Source organism: Pogona vitticeps, chromosome 2 (assembly GCF_051106095.1).
Source record: "Pogona vitticeps strain Pit_001003342236 chromosome 2, PviZW2.1, whole genome shotgun sequence".
Taxonomy (NCBI): domain Eukaryota; kingdom Metazoa; phylum Chordata; class Lepidosauria; order Squamata; family Agamidae; genus Pogona; species Pogona vitticeps.
In genome coordinates, this window is record NC_135784.1 from 189621457 (window position 1) to 189642164 (window position 20708).

The 20708-nt window shown below is 43.5% G+C and overlaps 1 protein-coding gene across 5 annotated transcripts in view; it reads right to left on the bottom strand.

Moving 5' to 3' along the window:
- Positions 1-2206: 2206 nt before the first annotated feature.
- Positions 2207-20708, bottom strand: part of SIDT1 (SID1 transmembrane family member 1) — a 74573-nt gene continuing 56071 nt past the window's right edge. For 4 of the 5 annotated variants that reach the window (XM_072991710.2, XM_078386738.1, XM_078386737.1 and 1 more), the window contains exons 17-26: positions 19559-19676; positions 18904-19040; positions 16937-17045; positions 16269-16283; positions 14518-14594; positions 11824-11870; positions 7813-7918; positions 7092-7202; positions 5719-5832; positions 2207-2749 (exon numbers count right to left, since the gene is read on the bottom strand). In XM_072991710.2, the coding sequence (XP_072847811.2) occupies positions 2687-2749; positions 5719-5832; positions 7092-7202; positions 7813-7918; positions 11824-11870; positions 14518-14594; positions 16269-16283; positions 16937-17045; positions 18904-19040; positions 19559-19676 (897 nt within the window). In that variant the 3' untranslated portion in view covers positions 2207-2686. The remainder of the gene's footprint in view (positions 2750-5718; positions 5833-7091; positions 7203-7812; positions 7919-11823; positions 11871-14517; positions 14595-16268; positions 16284-16936; positions 17046-18903; positions 19041-19558; positions 19677-20708) is intronic. The other variant, XM_072991711.2, reaches the window with a different exon arrangement.

Here is a 20708-nt window from a genome sequence, read left to right on the forward strand (position 1 = left end):
TGAACTGTGCCACAGGTTTTCTGCTGTGTGTCCTCTAAATTTCCAACCACTATGTTATGGCCCCTAAAGACTCTTTTACCACCCTGATACTGAAAAGTGTAATGACACTGGTCAGGAATATGACTTACTGTAAATAAGATTTTGTTCTGTTTATTTTGACATCTTTTTTATAACTTCACTGCATTCATTTGTAAATATTTGCAACAGTGATTTTAATGAAAGTTCACAGATTTTTTTATTAAGTGTAACATTTTACTGAATGTAAACATTGTATAGATTCAAACAAAATAGTATTTTATTTTAAAAATCTACAGTTTTTGTACTTTAATTTTTTGGTAATGCACATATTTTCTTCTTTCCATTCCAGAAGACAAAACTGGGGGAAAAAAGCTTGCAATTCTGCACAGGTCCAAAGTTGCAGTAAAAATTACAGGCTTGTAACTTTAAAAGGTGCAAAGAATATCAAGTCAAGAAATTCAATCTGTGGTTATCCACAACTTCTTTAACTTTTATGATTCTTGCCTTCTTAGGTATATTGGTAATTTTAAATTAAGCTGAATTACTGTGTGTTTACAAACTGTCCATTTATGCACATATTCATATCCTATCAGCCGCCACCAGTCCAGCCAGCTGATCCAACTCTTGTATGTTAAACACCTCCAAAAGAGAAAGGACAGGAGACCTAAGCTGGTCTGCAATTTAAGTGCCTCCCCCAACTTCTGGGTCAGTCTTGCCCACTTTCAACAGGTGGCCTCCAGATGTATTAGTGTAATTCAACTGCTCTTTAGCCCTTTGCAGCATGGGGCTCTGTGAAATAAAGTAGACATGCTGGACTACAAGTTCTTTCATGCAGGAATAAGAGTTTTAAAAATTTTATGCATAACTTAAAACTCAGAAGCACATGGTCATGATGACTGTACAAACATCCATTTACTTCAGATGAACAGAATATCTCTGTGCATAAGCAAAAACACCCCTTGTATTTTTCTTATTGTTCTCAAGTTTCTTTCAAATACTTGCAAGCCAGTCACATCCAGTACTGGACCAAATGAACACATTCCAGTATCTGGTATTCTTATACCAAGGTATTTTTTTTTTCAAACTAGCAGATAGGTCGGGCTGTGTTCATAGCTGCTGTAAGAAGCAAGAGGAGAAAAGCCAAATATCTTTACAGACCTTGGAATAATTACCAGTGTAATCACAGTGAGATATAATCTCATGTTTAAACAATCAAGTGGTCCACAGAGGATGCAGAAGTATCTCACACCAACTCTTCTTGTCTCTCTTGTGAGAGACAAATTAATGAGCAATCAGCAGCAGCTATGTCCAAGAGAGAGGAGGGTTTGGCAAGGGCAAATGACTTTGAGGCACGGTAACACTGTGGTGTTTGCACTGAGCTTTTAGGTCACTGTTCAGAAAAAGAACAGAACTTGTCACTTTAACTAAATGGGGCTGTTGTAACGAAAAAGTAAATGTTAAGGTGATTATGTATAACAGCAGGAGGAAAAGGCGAATTCCATATGAGAACAGAGCAAATACTCAAATGTCACTAGGCTAGGTGCTTTCTGAAATGTGCCCCTCCCTGTCAAAAGAACTCCAGTGCTGCCCGAGCACCTATGTAATATTTCTCAGGCTGCACAGGCATAGAAAGGAAGGGGGTGCACTTTCAAAGCAGGAGTCTTCCAGGACAAAAAAGAATAGGTTTTGTTGGCTTACATGATGAGTTAAAAGACAAACAAATGGTGACAAATTAAGCAGTAGAATACAATCACAGTATATCAGGTAGCGAAATCACAGCCAAACGAGGCAAGACACAAGCAAGATCCTGTGTACAACTTCTAAAAAAAAATGCTCAAGAGTCTCTGCACATGGTTCAGAGGTTCGCACCAGATCATTGGAGCAGCACCATAGGTGCTGTTGCTTTCCCTCCCCGCCCCCACCTTGGCTGGATTCCCCCACTCAACAGCTGGTGTGTACAGCTGTTCTTCTCTTTGGGCATTTGACCAGTCCCAGCAAAGAGTGCGTGCTTCCCTCCTGCAGCAGCCACTCACTCAAAGGCCAGGGCTGTAGGAATCCCTGCCCTGCCACCTCCCTCTGAGGAGGCTGGTGGAGAAAGGAAGCATGAACTCCCGCTGGGACTGGCCGAACACACAAAAAGGAGAAGAGCAGCGCATGCTGGCTATTGAGTTGGGGATCCGGCTGCAGGGGTGGGGGAAGGGAATACGCAGCACCAGGGGTGACGCTCTTGACGATCCGGCACAAACCTCAAAACCGAGGCTCGTGCCCACTTTATACTCGTAATCTGGCACGTGACCTAAACTGGGCGGCAGCAAGAAATGCCATTGGTCTTTTCAGGTTTTCCTGCACAGCAGGCCAGAAAAAGATGCTAACTAGAAGGGAAATGGGCAACTAGTGAAAATGTCCCAACATTCACAGCAGGAGTTTATCTCAACTCTGGAACTATGTACATTACTTTGCTTTTTTGTGACTGGTCTTCAGGCACAGGATTCCTTGGAAATCAGACCTTACAAACCTGAAAAGTTTGCCTCAGTTCCCTCTGTGCCTAGGTTCCCTTTAGGATCTGTTTCTAGTTTGGGCTGTTTGCTTCCTTCCAAGGTCCACCTGGTGATCTGCTATGGCTGACAACAGTATTTCTCGGTGAGCAGCACTGTTTTTCTGTCATGGTTCAGAAAACAGGTATCTTGTCTCTTCTCACAGAGTCCAAGTCATCATCCAGAGTGAGAAGGACCTAGAATAAACACCACAAAAATGAGAGTCATATTTTTAAACACAACTTCCTCTAGTACTCTCATCTCCGTCAGGAAAGCAGGTAGGAAAGAGTTAATGACTCAAGAGACATCAGACTCAACTATCATGATGTTCCTTTGAATATCTAGGGATAGTTTTCTTCACCACCTTGTTGGCTGCAAATGTCACCACTAAGGAGCAGAATCTACTTTGATGATTTTCTGCTACAAGGAGAAAAGTGGAAATCTTCACTCAGTTCTAACAATTCTAGTACAGTGGTGCCTCGCATAGCGAGGTTAATCCGTTCCGGATTAACCCTCGCTATGGGAAACATCGCTCAACGGAACAAAAAAATCCATTAAAACGCATTAAACTTGGTTTAATGCGTTCCAATGGACCCTAAACTTACCGTTGAGCGAAGCTTCTCCATAGGGGCGGCCATTTTCGCGCCCTCGCTTACCGAGGGCGCGGCGGGAAAAGTTGCGGTGGCCATTTTGGAACCGCCGATCAGCTGTTCTCCCCCGCTTCGTTGTGCGAAAATCGCTAAGCGAATCGCTTAGTGATCGTCGCACAGCGAAAAAACGCCATAGGGGCCATCGCTGAGCGAACGCTCCAGCGATGGCCCAGATCCCCTCGCTATGCGAATTCATCGCTCAACGGAGCGATCGCTAAGCGAGGCACCACTGTACATACAATGGTAAATAGCATACAGTGGTGCCTCGCTTAGCGATGTTAATCCATGCAGCAAAAATTGCTGCTAACCGAAAACATCGCTATGGAGGATCTTCGCTGGACAGTGAGTTTCAAGCCCCTAGGGTTTTAATGCGTTTCTGTGGGCTTTTTAAAATCACATCACGACGTTTTCGTTTTACAGCGATTTTGCTGGAACGAATTAACATCGTAATGCGAGGCACCACTTATTTTAAGTTATCTGGCTGTGGAGTCAGAGATTCGGAGTTCACTTTCTTCAGTTAATTTTTATCCTGTCTCCCAATTCAGACACTCAAGGCAAGTTACAAAAGGGCAGCAGAGAAACAGGTGTATAAAAATATTAAACGTTTTATAAAACATACAATAATAAAATAGCATTGAAACAAAAATAATTTTAAAAGACAGCCAGAAATAAAGACACCTATCCAAAAGAACTTCAAAGGAGAAATAAGAAGCTCAGCATCTCAATGAAAAAACTCTGTAGTATAAACAGTGGTTAAAAATTTGGCTCCGCTTTAGTGAACTACAAAAGATATTTCTTTCCAATTATTCCCCGACCCCCAGGAGCAAAACTAGCAAACTTTAAATTTGTAGAAAGAGCTTTCTCAATAAACCCTGGAAACTATATTTATTGCAAAGGTGCACTTTCTACCCTCTGTGTTTTTGTATCCATGAATCCATCCTAGGCAAATTACAACAAACCCCAGTGGTTCTAAGTGTTCTCCTAATGACTTTTTTTCTTCTGTGGTAGATGAAGAGGCATCTCTTGAGCAAGTGTTCTCCCTACCAAATGGAGGAAATGCAAAATGTATGTGAACAGGAAGGTACCCCTAAAACTAATACCAGTACCTCCTTCAGTTCAGAGTTTCTGTTTCAAGCTGCAGCAAGAGGAGCAGGCACCTAATGCAACTGTTTCCAGCTCATGGCTACAAAACCAAGGAAGAGGTTTTTGGAACCTTAAGAACCAATTTTGAAAGTCAGTGTAGTGTAGAGTAGCCTCCAGCTCAAGAGAGCTCGGTTCATCTCTTCACTGCTTGAAAGTGCTTACCAACACTCAACTCAAGGAACTGTAATACACTTTGAAGTGTGTTTCAGAGATGGTGTAGGTACCCATGCTGTAGTCCCACTCCAGTGCCTGATAGCCTGGTCTTTTTCTACATGAAATTAGACTGGGACTTAGGCACAACACCCTAAAACAGAGGTCAGCAGCGTAACAGCCCCTGTAGGACACTTTTGTGACCTACAAGGTCACCTGTTGGCAATTTCAGGGGGAAAACCCAACACATTTTTGGTCCAAAAAACTGTGTTCTGACTTCCCAAGGTCTCAGGAAAGTGGGGGCATTTATCTAACGCCCTCCAAAAATCCTGGAAATACTGAAACCAGAAGTTCCTGGTCAAAGGCATTTCCTCTTTGTTTTGTTCTTTTAAAAAAAGGAAATTGACATTCTTAGGCTGGTGCAGCAGGGTGTGGAACAAAAATATGGCAAGACAGTTGCAAAGCCAGAAAATGTCCTAACTGGGCATTTCATCTACACATTAAATCCTTTTGGAGAGGCCCTTTCTTTGTCAGTGTACAGACTGCCTAACTCTCCTTAGTCTTGAAAGCACATCTGTTATCTTCCTCCTTCAGCCACAAGGGAGCTCACATGAAAAGGGGCATTTCCAAACCTCCTTTCCCCTAGCAGAGAGTGGGCAGGGGAAATCAGCAACTTCCACAGCACAAAATCTATTTCAGATTGGTATATTGGTCCTTCCGACCATTTCATCACTACTGACCCAGGGTAAATCTAATCTGACACATATTGCTTTAAAAACTTGGAAGCTCATGCTTTTAACATGTATATGGCGCTAAGACCTTTGGTTATTGGGCCATTTTAAAATGCAATAAATAAACACAATGAATAAAAATAAATGTTAGGATGATCTACTGTTAGATAACTTTTGGACCGTGTGTTTTCTTTGTCTTCAACAGCCACATTCTTCTTTCCCAAAGAAACAAACAGAACCTATAGCAATCCAAGCCATAAAAAGTAACTGGTTGAAAAGTATGGGAACCAGGACACTCAATTAGACAGGATACAGCAGGGGCTTGTTTGTTATGCCTCTGTTTTCCTTGTTTATATTTGCATTATAGATGCATGAAAGCAAAAAGTACTTTAATGTTCTGTTTGTAAAATACACAGTTTGGTACAACTATATGAAGCTGCGTAGGTATCCACATGGCCCGACTTTGCTGAGAAACAGAATGAGAAGCCTTACCAAAAAGGAGAAGAACAAAGCAGCTGCTGAGAGGAAATGCCAGACATCGTGATCATCGAAGAAACCCAAAAGGATGCACGGACGGTTTTTCTCTCTGGATTCAGCTGGGGTTTCCTAGGGAAAAGAATGATTTAAGAATCTTGTGATTCTACCTGGATTCCTTCAATAGGCTCACAGATTGCAAACTGAGTGATTGGAAGACTGGGTTGCAAGAGGATTGTTGAAATCCAGCATCTCAGCTGATGTCTAGCAAGTTTTGAACTGCAGGACAAAGTATGAAAATAAACCACCCAGAAACAATGGGATAGCTTGGGTAGCTCGGTACATCAGAGCCCCTGTGGAACCAGAGCTAGGGAGTTTGATTACCCATGGTGCTTTGTAGGAGAAAGCCAGCCGGTGTCCTTGGGCAAGGTACCTGGCCCGAGGGCACCCCCACAGGAAATGAAAAGGTCCTGGCAACAGTCACCATAAGCTGGAGATTTTGGCACGTAATCATTGCTCTCCCTGTAAAAATGTAGTTTCCAAGGCTGTTCAAGTAAAAACTGTTAGCAGGTTCCCTTTTGCACTGTTTACACTTGTTCAAAAGTGTGCAGATCTGGTCACTGTAATAACATGATATCTGAAAAAAAAGGGCCATGTTCTGTGCGCATGGTACACAACGGCACTTCTCAGCTACTTGAAGGCTTGTCACATGGAAGAGAGCCAAGACCTGCTCTCGGTTTCTCCAGAAATGTCTGCCTCCAGTAAGGAGTTTGACCAGAGAGCAAGGAAGCTCAAAAGGCCATGGAAAGGGAAAGTATGAGTACAAGAAAACTAAGTGCAAGTGAGCACCCTAGGTAAGGCAGCTGAATATGTTTACACGAAACAGAAGTTAAGGCTGGGTTCCTTAGCTTACATGCCCATTTTTGATGTGTATGTAAGTAAATCTATAAGAAGATACTCCTCTCTTAAACCAGGGTAGAGAATCTTTTTTTTCCTATGGAGAGTCAACAATCCATCAAAAAGTCAGAGAACATAAACACAGGTCCATTAGAGCCATGTCCAACTCCGGGCAAAACCAAACCAAGAGGTGGACAAAGTTCACAGGACAGCCAGGTTGTATTTCCCACTTCTCTCTTCCCCACCTTGCTCCATGGGCCCTGTTCTACCCTCTGGTGTCTGTGCTATCCCACCTCCGCTGACTGCATGGAAGGAAGTGAGCCCATGACACCAGGTTTTTCACCTCCATCTTAAACCCAACCAAGGGTGTTTTGATGTTAGCATTTAGAGGCTCACAATGCAGGCATGCTCTCCAATTATTTTTCCTGATCCATCAGAAAAACGGATGGAATGTATTACTGAAATGTAAGAGCGAAAAAAGATCAGGTACTTACCTCCCAGCTGCTTAGGTTTTGGAAAAAGAAATAAAGAGCTGCAGCCCAAACCACAGCAGTGGCCACAATACAGAAAAGGGGGATGGGTAAGAGCCTCTCTGAGCTGCGGAGCTGGAAACAGGGAAAGAAAAAAAAACCTATTTTAAAATAATCCCTTCAAACTAATCACATTTAAGAGCTCAGCTGCACATATTCAAGCCAGAGTTGCATTGTCTGTGATTCCCACCTAAACACATCTGGAAGGCAGCTGGTTCTTCAGGACAATTAAGTAGGAATCTGCTTGAATTTCAGTATCTATGCTATCATGTTTTTGGCACCGCCAGCAATCAGACGGAGCACCTTAAAAGTACCAACAATACCTTTCTGGGCAACTGTGTTTGTGATATTTGTAGTGATCTGAGAAAGGTGTCACTTAATCCGGAATTGTTTTTCTACTCATTGTTCATGTAGCTAGCCTTTGTTTTTTTAAACTTCTCAAAGACTAAATGCCTGCCCAGGTTACAGCTAGAAAAAGAGACCAAGAGTTTATTCCCACAGCCAAGGTGGGCATCAAAGAAGCTTTGAGGCATCTCAAGCTTTGGGGTGGAGGGCAACCAAAGGGAACAAATTTCTGGGTGCCCATATTTTAGGATAAGACAGATAGAGGGACTTTGCACAACCCACTTTCCCGTATCTGAAGTTCTTACAGGAAAGAGATAAAGAGGCTGCTGGTACTACTTACCTTCATGATGACATAGAAGGCGAGATACAGCAAAAGGTTACAGATAAAGATGCCCAGCAAGTAGGAGGCAAAGTCCTTTGGCCGATATACTAGTCCAAAAATGGCACTAAGGAAGAAGACGAACAAAGACAAGGTGATCCAAGATGATGCACAGAACCCTGCCCTGCTGTTCGTCATCTGTGTAGAACCACCATCAACTTAAAAGCTTCATACCCCATAAAGTGTGCTGCCTATATACTGCCCCATAGCACTTAAAGCACTCTCCGAAGGCTACACATCATAATTATTGCCTTAGACTTTTAAAAAATGGAGCTGCTTTACATTATGGCCATAATGAAACATCTTTTAGACCCTTCTGGTTGAAAGGCAGCTGAGTTTAGGGATCCAATAGATGTAAGCCTGGGGTTCGTCCTACTTCCATCCAGAAGTATTTGTTGGAAGAGCGGGGACAGGCCATTATTCTGGGCTTTCTATAAACATTCTTACTGTAACTTCACTAGTGTAGGTAAGTCAAGACATTAAGCGATGTCTTGACTGTGGCTTCTGGTAACTGAGGCAGAAAAGAGGAGACAGCACCTTAGAGAGTGTGTCGAGATGAAGTATTTCTTCCTCTCTGCTTTGTGCTGGCTGGTATTTGTGCTAATTAAACAGATCTGTGGGTTTTGCTTGTTTGTTTAACCAGAATAATTCTCATTTGAAAGGAGAAGCTCTAAACTGCACTGTCCGTGCAGAAACACACACACACAACCTTGCATCATCTGGACAAGAGGAAAAATGCAAGTATCATCAGTGCACAAATGCTCCATCTGGATGAGCCCCCCGGTTATTGAGTGTGCTCATGGATATGAACACATGGACATGAATTCACACATGCTGTGAGAAGACACATGTAAAGGGATACCTGAACCTTCATGCACCCGAAGCTCGGAGCCACCATGCTCAGGTAAATCTATTTCTTAGGGGAGGTATGTATTTGAACTAAAATATATCGTCGCTTGTCCCAGCTCCCGCCAACCTAGTGGTTCGAAAGCATGCAAATGCAAGTAGATAAATAGGGACCACTTCGGTGGGAAGGTAACAGCGTTCTGTGTCTATGTCGCACTGGCCATGTGACCACGGAAGATTGTCTTCAGACAAAAACACTGGCTCTATGGCTTGGAAACGGGGATGAGCACCGCCCCCTAGAGTCGAACATGACTGGACAAAAATTGTCAACGGGAACCTTTACCTTTACCTTTTATACACAGTCACTGCATGGAGATTAGCAAATACTATTCTAGCAATGTTAACACAGTACAGTATTAGTTCACTCTCAAATGATTTCGCCTGATGCACACCAGGCACAAAAACAAGCTTCCATGAACTAGTCCTGGATAAAGGTGTGGCAAATGAACTCATCTTACATAAGGGTGTGCTGGCAGAGAATGGGTTGGGAGGTTCTGAAAAATAACCAGTGATCGTGACTCCAAGGCTGCGATAGGCAACAGGGGATGGAGCTTCAGTTAGGATGCTGTCAAAAGTTGGAGCCAAAGAAGCAAAGGGTTCAGTGGCCTTCAAAGGGGGGGGGGAGCACAAAGGAGAGGTTAGGAGGTGGGGGAGAAAAGGATTACAGTGGTGCCTCGCAAGACAATGTTAATTCGTTCCGTGAAAATTGCTGTCTTGCAAAAACATCATCTTGCAAAACGCAGTTCCCCATTGGAATGCACTGAAATCTATTTAATGTGTTCCAATTGGGGGGTGGGGTGGAATCGTCGTCTTGAGAAAATCGTCCATAGAAAACGTCTTGCGAAACGCGGTTCCCCATTGGAATGCATTGAAATCTATTTGATGCATTCCAGTGGGGGGAAAAACTGCCTTGCTAAAGCATCGGTCTAAAAAAAAAAAACCCGTCTTGCGAAACGTGGTTCCCCATTGTAATGCATTGAAATCTATTTAATGCGTTCTGGGGGCGGGGCAAATCACTGTCTTGAGAAAATCATCCATAGAAAACATTCACTTGCGAAACGCGGTTCCCCACTGGAATGCATTGAAATCTATTTAATGCATTCCAATGGGGGGGAAACCATCTTGCGAAGCATAAACCTAAACATTGTCTTGCGAAGTGCAACAGCGATTGCAAAAACCCATCATCTTGCAGATTAATCGCCCCATGAGGCAATCGTCTTGCGAGGCACCACTGCTTTTTGCTGCTGACTGAAGAACAGGAGCTACTGGGTCCCATGGGCAAAAAAGGAAAAGCAAGATGGCCGGGAAGGCTAATTCTTATAATGATCCTTACAGTATCCCAATCATTCAAGAGCAGGCTATCTTGCATAACTCACCAAGTCCCCCTTGTCGTCCTAAAGGAATTTGGCAAGACAGAACCGGGCAGATAAGACCAAACCCTAAGAGGGAGTCTGTGGTCCTAGAGACATGTTTCTAGCTTTCCATCTATATAATGGTCTGAAAAAGAACTTAGGAAAGGCATCTCTCATCTTGGAACGCCCTGATTCTGTTTTTCTAAAGTTCTTTCCCCTATAAATCATAGGCGCCTTCTCTGCAGCCTTTCTCTCTCTCCCTCCCTCTGTATTTTTAGGGAAAGACCAGATCTCATGAAATTCCTTATGCATAGAGGAGGCGGAGTGAGGAAATGCCAGTCACTGCCTAAAGAAACGGAGGCCTTGGAAAAGGTGACCTTGGCGAAGGGTCCTGACAGAGGCTTTGGAAGGACAAGCCCCCCCCCCCAATAAGCCCTTCTTGGCAGGTCCTGGCTCTCAAAGTCTTATTCAGTTTGGGATTAAAATCTCACATGTGCTTTTAGAGTGATTTCAGCAGCAGTGAGAGCACAGGAACCTCAAGACTGCAAGAGCCTCTGCAGGTGCAAGAAAAATATCCACTGGAGTCCAGAGATTTTTATAGTTCTTTCCACAGGGATAAGATACTTTGACCCCCCCAGGCAGAGTTTCCTTAGACATCCAAGGACATGTGCAAAGCAAACAAAAGGGCCAATCTTGGCCGGCTGGTTTCCTTCATAAAGAATCTGACCATGACAGGAGCATCCTGCCTTGGGAGGTAATTGCTACCAGCAGGATAACCCTCGGGCAATGGAAGGGGACCTCTTTCGGCCAGAGGGCTAAACCCGTATGTCAGAGAAGGTCTCAGGGCCACATTCCTGAGAGTGGGCGGAGCCAGAGGCAGGAAAGGTGAGGAGTACCAGTATATCCTAGCTTTAAACCTTTTGCTAAACCAGTCACTAAGCTTGAGAAGAGGAATTTCGGCCTTTTAAATTAAAAGGGGCGGGGGGGGAAGAAGCACCTACAGAAGCTAGGAAACCACCAACTGATCATGAAATAATGGAGAAGGGGTTAGGGACATCTGGATGGATTGATTCACAGGGCCCTGGATTTGTGGGACGGGAGCCTGCTTGCAGAAGCTGCTAATTAGAGCTATATTAGCTGAACCTCATTCCGCCTACTGGGCCAGCTGCTCTGGCAGATGTCACTTGCTCCGTGTGGCTTTCTAAAGCTCCCATTTCTTTGTGGTGCTTGTCATCATCCTCGGCCTTTGATGTTCCATCACACAGGTGGGCAGTTCTCTAGCCTCACAAGCTTGCCGACAATGTGTGCATGAATGTGTTTGTGTGCATGAATGTGATCTAGTTCACATCTAGAGGCTAGATGTGAACTAGACCATATTCATGCACACAAACACTGGAGGAGTCATTTTTTTGCCACAGGCCAGACTTAACACATAGGGGTGGATGTCACTGCCCCAAGCTTGCAGAAAGTGGATCTGTGGATGAGAAAAGGGACTGCCCTCCTAACTAGGGATCCCAGTCTAAAAGTGACGCCAGAATGAACAATTAGACATCTAGAAGAAACATTTTCTAGAAGGAGTTTCTGAGGACCAACTTGTTCTCCATACAATTTGTCTGAGCTCATCGCCATATCATGCTACACGCACGCACGCACGCACGCACGCACGCACACACACACACACACACACACACACACACACACACTTGCTACTTACAAAGACCAGTTCACCAGGTTCCCCACAACAAGCAGGACCATTCTGTCCTACAGGGAAGAAGCAATAAGAAGACGCATGTGCATTAAAATCATAACCACAACATTTTTTGCCAGTGCAATTGGAGTTGTTTAGTATTTTAGGAATAGTTCAAGTGTTTCGGGCACAGTCAAAGCAAATTTAAGTATTAAAAATCCCTTCCAGACATAATTCATTACTTAACTCTACCTTTATCCATCACACAAGCAGAAAAACACCCAATCCCATCTCTTTTTGTTCTGATTTCTTCACATGCACAACAAAGGGTCTGCAGAAGGCAGTGTGCTGCTCACATGGAGCCTCTACAAAAAAGCAAGAACTCCAGTTTCCCAGGGTTGTTATTCATATGCAGAGGCTACACACCAGCAGGACTCTCCTCTTTGCAAGTGAATAATTTTTCAAGCAGCAAAAGCAACAGAGAGGGAAGGGTCTGGGCACTTTCCTGCTTGCATGATTGAGGAACAGCAGATAGAATCAGAATGAAGCATAAGCCTCATAAGATGCTTAAAGTCCATTGATTTTCAATGAGAGAGAGAGAGAGAAAAAAAAAACATGTAGGACTTTAAAAGTTCTTCCTTTAAAAGAACGGTCTCAAAAGAAGTTATAGAAATGCATTCACGTGTTGCTTTAATATTGCTAAAGTAATTCTAGAATATTTTAAATTGTTCTATGCCAATAGTTATGTAATAGTCGAACTAGTTCAATTGTTGTGGGAGATCACACTTTTTCTCTAGGCTTCTGTGTTTAGCTCTCCCCCCTCCCTCTCATTGCTTCTGTGGCCACAAGTAGAAGATGAGAAGCTTTCACCTGGTTTTAAACATGGGTAGAAAGGCAGGAATAACATCAAACAAGTCATTAAGGAAATAAGTAAGTATTATGCCTGACCTCTGTGAATTGTGGTTTGCTTAAAGCCTTGTTCATGAAAAGACCCAATCCGGCCTTGTTTGAGCAAAGTTTAAACCAAGGCTGGATCTCCAGATTAAACATCTGGTCCTACAGTCTTTGGGCTTGCTGGGTGGGGCTTGTGGGAGTTGTAGTCCTGAACACACAGAGGGCCAAAATTCCCTCCACCTTTTTAAACAGGCCATCGTTCACAGAATTAGGATTCTCCAAAACCCGGTTTCTTTAAAATGAGAAGTGAATGCTCTCAATCATTTCCTTGTTGCCATGAGAGAAGAGCTTAAATTCTACTGCAGTCTGTCAGCTGGTTATCTCTGAAGTTCTGTCCATATCCAACATGGACAAAATCCATAAACAGGTTCAGACCAGGTCATGGAATAATTCTATTTCCCTCTGGTTTGTTGCCTTTCTATTACATTGCTGCTAACTTGGCTTTCTCTGCTTAGATCTTATTTATTTTAATATGTTTACTTTTGATATGTTTTCAGTTGCTTATCTTGTGATGTTGCTTTTAGTTTATAGTGTATGCCACTCTGGAATCCTCTAGTGGAAAAACAGCCCATGAATATACATATGAGAGATGTGAACGGTTACTTCTTTTTCATTACAGCTCCCACAATGTCGCAGCTCTGATAAATATAAATAGTTAATCTCAGAAATCCTTAAAGCGGGGCTAGTTATGTGTGCTGAAAACAACGGCAGAGCAATCTTTGTTAATTATGTGTCTCCTCTACCCACAGAGGAGTGGGGAGATGAATCTAATCTTAACATGAAAGAGACCTTGTGGGTTTGCTGAGCTGGACCATCTCTTGATTTATGTCTTCCTGGTAGCGCGACAGTTCATCTCCCCTTTCTCATGCGCTTGCTTCATTAAAAACCTCACCCCTTTATAGCACATGTAAATCAAGAGATGTAGTAATCAACGACGGCAGTAAAGAATGGCTTTTATAAATCCACTCTGAAAGTTCATGACTGAGGTGAAGCCTGAATCAAGGGCCTTCAGATTCAGAGGTCCTGCTGCTACATACCAGTGTCCTGTGGTGTATGAGAGATGGAAAGGAACCTCCTATTAAACCACACTTTCATAAAGGTTTCAGGAAAGCCAAGAAAGAAGCCTTCTTGTATTGTATTCGCGAAGGCTTTCACGGCCGGGATCTGATGGTTGTTGTGGGTTTTTCGGGCTCTTTGGCCGTGTTCTGAAGGTTGTTCTTCCTAACGTTTCGCCAGTCTCTGTGGCCGGCATCTTCAGAGGACAGAAGGTCACAGAGTGCTGTCCTCTGAAGATGCCGGCCACAGAGACTGGTGAAACGTCAGGAAGAACAGCCTTCAGAACACGGCCAAAGAGCCCGAAAAACCCAGAACAACCTTCTTGTATTATTTTTTTTTCTTTCATTTTTCACCTGAAATTCTCATTTTCAGATCCCTCAGCTCTGTGCTTCAGTTCCAAACGGATTTCAATGGCGCGAATGAGAGAGCCTTCCAGTCCTTGCCACACTTTTACTCAGTGGGAGTCTCTGAGTTCTTGCCGAGAACCCACACGGGGCTACCTGCAGAGCAGTTTGCAATTTCCATTATGAATCACTCAAAGTATGGGTGTGATCCATCCAAGGTTAATGAGCTTTTGAGTCCTGTTGATATCATTATTTAATTAGATGACCACCTTTTCCTGGCATCTTTAAACACGCTCAAATGAAAAAAAAGGAAAACAAAGCACTCCCCCACCAGACCAGAGACGGCTCCTGCAGGAGAGGTACTTACCATGTACATGGGGCGGCTGCACTGCTGGATGCAGTCTGTGTACAACACCATAAATGCACGTTGGAAAATCCCAAAGTCTGCCACAAACAAAAGCACATGTTACTCCGAGGAGGGACAGCTGGGCAATCCGAATGTTGTAATGAAGGGAACTATCTATGTCCATGTGGTAAAGAAAGGCAGACAGAAGGTGGGCCCAGATCTACAAAGAGAAGGCTGGATGACCTGCAGTAGATTCTGGCTTGCCGCTTTAGCTTAAGTGAACTACAAAATGATCTTCTCCACCTCCATTAGGCTGATGAAATGAAGAAAGGCTTGGGGGTGATTAGGAGTGGACTTTTTTTGTTAAAGAACTATGAGTTCAATCCAGTTTTGGGACTGAAAAAAAAAAGAATGTCCTCTGAGGCATCTGGATCTTTAATTCTAATTTCTCATCATTTGTAACTGGTTCTGGCTTCCAGTAAAATCAAAGTAGAGCTGGCTAACCTGAGGACTCCCCCTCCTCCGCTGTGAGGGCATACAGAGCAACACTACGATAGCAAGTACTCATACTGATTTCTGTGGGCAAAAATATCCTGACGCGGTAAGGGGTATACATTATTCGCTTAGGCCACTGGGTTTGCAAAGTGGGTGTGTTGAAATCCAAGCTCATGTCTTGATGCCTATGAGGAATCTGGGGAAGAAACTCCTTTTTTACCAGGTAAAGCTGTTTTTGCATTATTTCATCACCTTTCCGGGACGGAGGCGACTTGGGCACTGCTATCTGTACTCTCCTAACTCCCAGAGAAGCCTCTGTGCCTTGAGAGATCACAACGGATGTTAGAATATGGATTAAAACTAGGACAGAAAGATCTCAGCAGTTTTAAAGCAGCTTCGCTAGTTCAGTCTGAACAGAACTGAAAGGGGTTTGTTTAACCTTTAAGGCCTTTTGCAAAGTGGGCAGTTTTGGACAAAGAACGATTCTATACACGAGTCTTCCTTACCACCACTGCTACCTGAGGCCCACGCCTGATTCCTAGGAAAAGGATCTGTTTACGTATGGGGCCTTGATTATGGAATAGAGGAGACTGCCTAGAGCTGGCTTCAAGGCATCAAGAAGCCTATTCTGGCTAAGAGTTTTTTTAAAAACTGCATTTTAACAGTCCCTTTCACCTTTTAAATTGTGAAACTGCGATTCTCTTACTTTTAGCTGTCCTTTCCAACACCGACGGACAGTTTGTTTCATGGAACAAAATTTAAAACTAATCGTCAATTACTGTTCTTAAGTTACAACTGGCTTGGAAGCTTTTGAAAAGCACCATCAAAATATTCTGAAGAAAAGAGAGACATTTTGAGAGTACCTTCCAATGGCACTGTTGAACATTCACATTCAACGATGTCTTTCCAAGAGTATTCTTAGAAAAATCTCCAACAGGCTGGCAGGGCACTCAACTCCACCTCTTACAGCTCTGTTCTGGGGAGAAATAGCACTGGTGGTTCAACGTCTAGTCTAAGCTACCGATCCTTTTTTTTTTTTTTTAAAAAATAAGGGTTTAGACTAGGTATGACCAAGTGGGCACCTTTGAGTCAAACTAAAGATGTGTCAAACTACAGCTTCCATCACACCAGCCAGCATGACTGTTAATGGGAATTAAAATCCAAGCACACTTAGATCCAGCATCAAGCCAGGGACATGCTAGAAGAAAAGAGCATGCTTTCTGGCTCAGCCTGGCTTAGTCCAAATGGGAAAGGTGAACACAAAAAGTGCGAGTTACCTGGTTCAGAGACATCTGAGGCCAAGCGAAGGAGACGAGAGAAAAGAGGGAGAGAAAGAGGCTTGTGAGAGGAGCTTAATGGCAAGACAAAAGGAGGACAAATGCATAACCTTTGGCTGGGAGGTTCTCCAGAGCACTTAGCAGAGAAGGAGGCATACACAAAGCTCAGGTGCCTGTACACACACACACACACACCTGCATCCCTAAGCAAGTGCTACCTGAAAGAAAATGAAAGATGCCTTGACGAGACAACACAGCAATTCTAGACAAGTAAGGCTCTTACACAGAGGAGAACCAGAGGAACTACGAGCTTCTATGGGGAGTCAAGGGACAGCTGCCTAGTTTGAACTGTAAAGATCAGACAAAAACCAGAAAAGTCAACATGGAGTCTCTTAATTCTGATTTCGCACACCAGAAATAAGAATTGGGTACAGAGCAACCTTTCCGTGCCATGTCCAGGATCGCAGGTCTTCCACATGATGCTGGGCTTCTCCCATCAGTCCCAACCAAAATAACCCATGGTGAGGGATGATGGTTGTTGCAGGCCACCAAGATCTAGAAGGCAGCTGATCCCCACCCCACCCCCCCACCCCCACTTAGGTAGCACTATTGATTTCTGAGAGCTGCTCCTCCAGGTAAATGTGGTTAGAAGGACTATCGTTACCCACCTATCTTGAAACGACCCATGTAGTAGATCTGAGTGCTCAGGCCAAGCGAGGCAATAACATGGATGACTGAGAAGAGGACCCAAAACCACACTGAATTCTTTCCAAAAACCTGGGAACAAGCAGGAGAGAGAGAGAGATGTGGATGGTGTTCAGCAAGTTTCCAGGCTCAGCTTGCCAGCAGTGAAAAAGGTTTCCCTTTCTTCAATAAAGGAGTTTAAATACACCCTACAATTAAAGTTTTCCAAACTTATCCAGCAAAGGCTTGCTGAAATGCGTACTCTCAGAGCCTGTCATTTTGTAAAATGGAACAACAAATCTTGTTCAGGAGCTGATCTGTGCCATGGAGCGGACGGTCAACAGCTCTCCTCCTCTTCATAGCATCCAATCATTACAGTGACATTTTTCACCGAATTTTCAGGAGCCCACAGTGGTCTTCAAGATGAAGTCGAGCCTACATTAAATAGCCTGCCAGGGCCCTCAGTGGGCTGGTGCAGGCACAGTAGCACATGTGGCTGCTGTGCTGGGGATCTCAGTTTGACTGTAACAATGGGCCTGACCAGACTGGCTACAGTGGACCCTTGACTTACAGACGGCTTGACTTACAGACTTTTTGAGTTACAGACTTCTCTGGCCGCAAAGTTTAGGTTTGACTTGCAGACTGAGATTTGACTTACAGACCAGAAAAAAACCAAAATGGAACAAAAACGGCCTGTTACGGGATTAATCGGTTTTCAATGCACTGTAGGTCAATGGAGACTTGACTTACAGACTTTTTGACTTGAGAACCGCCTTCCAATACGGATTAAGTTCTCAAGTCAAGACCCCACTGTATTTTGGTGTGGGTTGGATGGGGCTACGAAGAGTTAGTTGAGGTCAAGGGGAGGAGCTGATGTGCCATTTGGCATGCTCCTCCCATCCAAATGACAATGGCTCTTTGTAGGCCAGTCTGCTGTCAATTAAGCACTTCTCCCGATGGTCAAACTAGATCATCACTGATGTGATGAAGCAATTCATTTAAATCTTTTCCCCCCTTTGCTTGTCTCTGTTTTGCTGATCTATAAATTGCTCAGAGCTGTAGCTTCAATCAGCTATACACAGACAGGCAAAGAATTTAAAAACAAAAACATTTAAATGAATCAGTTCAGTGATGATCTAGCAGATGTGCAAATGCCCTCCATAGATGATTAGGGGAGGTGCTCAATTTCTGATATCCTGGAGCAGCTCATAAGCCACTTCAGAATACCGGAAATCGACACCAGACAGAACTGCAAGGCTATACTGTAGTTTAATATATATCAAGTTACCACACTTGTTAGGACTGGACTAAACTGGAGCGCTCCAACCCCTACTAAAATAGCAGACGGGGTTCAAAAAGGTGTGGGTTGGAACAAGCTCCAACAACGTTCGTATGTGGATGCCAGAAAAAATAGATGACTAACTCAATCCATCAGCACACCAAACAGTGGGACAAATGCCCATGTGGATTTCTTTTACACCCAAGTAAACTTAAAATAAACACACATTCTTCCCCCTGCATACCAATGTTCTCTATTCCCACCCCCACCCATCCTCTGTTGATCTTTCCATGTATCTACTGTACACTGTGAGCTTCCTGGCATAAAGGCCCGTCATACCTGTTCCTTGTAAAGTGCCAAGCATATGAAAGGGATTTATATAAATAATACTTCAGTTCAAAAAGTCTGAGCCCTTGTCTATAAATAAAAACACTGTGAAGGCTCGCAGTAGGATGGAGGTCGCTGGAACTCTTATTTTCATATACCTGGCATTTTCAGAATTTATGTTCAAAAATTCACACAAGATTGCAGGGCTTGGTAGCTTGATCTCACAAGGCATTTGTTTTGGATGCTGAGCCCCCTTTCCCCTGATTCCATTCTCAGCCTTTTCTCCCCACTTTTGCTGAAACCATTCTCTTCTTAAGGAAAAGGATGTCTCAGACAATGACATACCACTCCCAGCACAGCAAGGCAAATGACCACAGCAAAGGAGGCGTAGGCAGAATAGGCGCTGGCGTTGATGTCAGGATGGCGAGTCTGGTACAGCTTTAGCATGCACAGCCCTGCAATCATGTACATGAAGGAGGTGTCTGTCGACGAAGGAGAAAAGACCATCGTGAAATCACTGGTGGTGTTTCTAAAATCACACTCTTAAACACTCCAGAACTGCTGATAAGCCACACAAAGAGATTGGTGTTCTTGCAGACTGGAATCACCATAATGGGGTCAATGAATTAAACGAATTGTAAAAAGAAAGGAAAACAAAAACCTTCTGCTCCTGCTCTTTAAAAAGGTTCTCACAGATACAACAAAAACTTCACTGGGACATAACGTCTGCAGAGACATGCGGAAGATGCCATTGTAGATCACAAGAAAGGAGGAGGAGGGGAAGAAATTATTAGACTTAATTTAAAACAATTTTAGTACAGTGTTCCCTATTTCTGAACAGTATCTCTGCTTCCAGTTGGTTTCCCCAGATGCACGTAAAACTGGGAGGTACCGTGAAAACCAAATCTTAGTGAGTCTGATGAACATGTCAACAGACAAAAGGAAACCCTCCTGCTCTTCTTTCTCCTGTGTTTCCGGCTGAAGGAAACTCTCTGCTTACCAAACTGGAAATTGGAGTAGTTGGGGCAGACATGATAGCAAGCGCTGAGGACACCTTCCATGATCAAAGCTATGCCCATGGCATAGAAAAGGCCAAAGTGCTTGGGGATCCCATAGTCCTGAAAGGGAAGAGCAGGGAAGGTCCAAGAAGGATGATTAGTACATATATAATCTTGGAGAGAGCCTTTCTTCATAAAAGACCACTATCCTTTTCACAGATTGTCCCATTAGAGCCAATAAGCAGCAAATCTTTGGCTAGGCTTAACAAAGGCTCTTTTGAATAATAATGATCACGTGCTGGCAAGTTCTGGTTTATGATGACCCTTTTAAGGGTTTTCCACACAGAGAGTACCGTAGGATCCCCTGAGGATGCTGAAAGACATGGAATGCTATTCTCATAGTGAATGTTTGTACATGGCATGGTCTCTGTCTCCGTCTAGTGGCTTGTAACTCCATTCTTAAAAATGTATACTTTTTGGGATTTCTCTTTTATTGTTTTTAATACAGTGGTGCCCCACTTGACAACGATAATCCGTTCCAGCAAAATCCCTGTAGAGCAAAATCGTTGTCAAGCGAAATAAAAACCCCCACTGAAATGCATTGGAAACTGGTTCAATGTGTTCCAATGGGGGAAATACCTGCTCGTTTTGCGAAGATCCCCCATAGGGTGGCCATTTTCTGATGCCTGTATAGTGAGCAATCAGTCCTGAAAACAGTGGGGAGCCATTTTGCACAGTGGGTGGCCATTTTGAAAACCCGATGATCAGCTGTTTTTGATCATCGTAATGCGAAAAACCGGTTCCTGAAGCAAGGAACCTATCGTTGTCAAACGAAAATTGCCCATAGAATCATCATTTTGTGATTGCAATAGTGATCGCAAAAACATCGTCGTCAAGCGATTTTGTCATATAACAAGGTAATCGTTAAGCAGGGCACCACTGTATTTTCAGACCATGAATAAGTGAATCAACAGATGCTGATCCTACGGATAAGGTGCCTGTCACATTCCCGCCTGTCCCTTGGTTGTTTCGCCAAGCAAAGGCTACGTGTTGTGTCACTGCCACCAGTTGATTATATTGACATTATGTATTATTAATAATAGAGGTCCAGGCAATGTGTCATTTTAAACAGAACCAAGTAGAAGTTGTTTA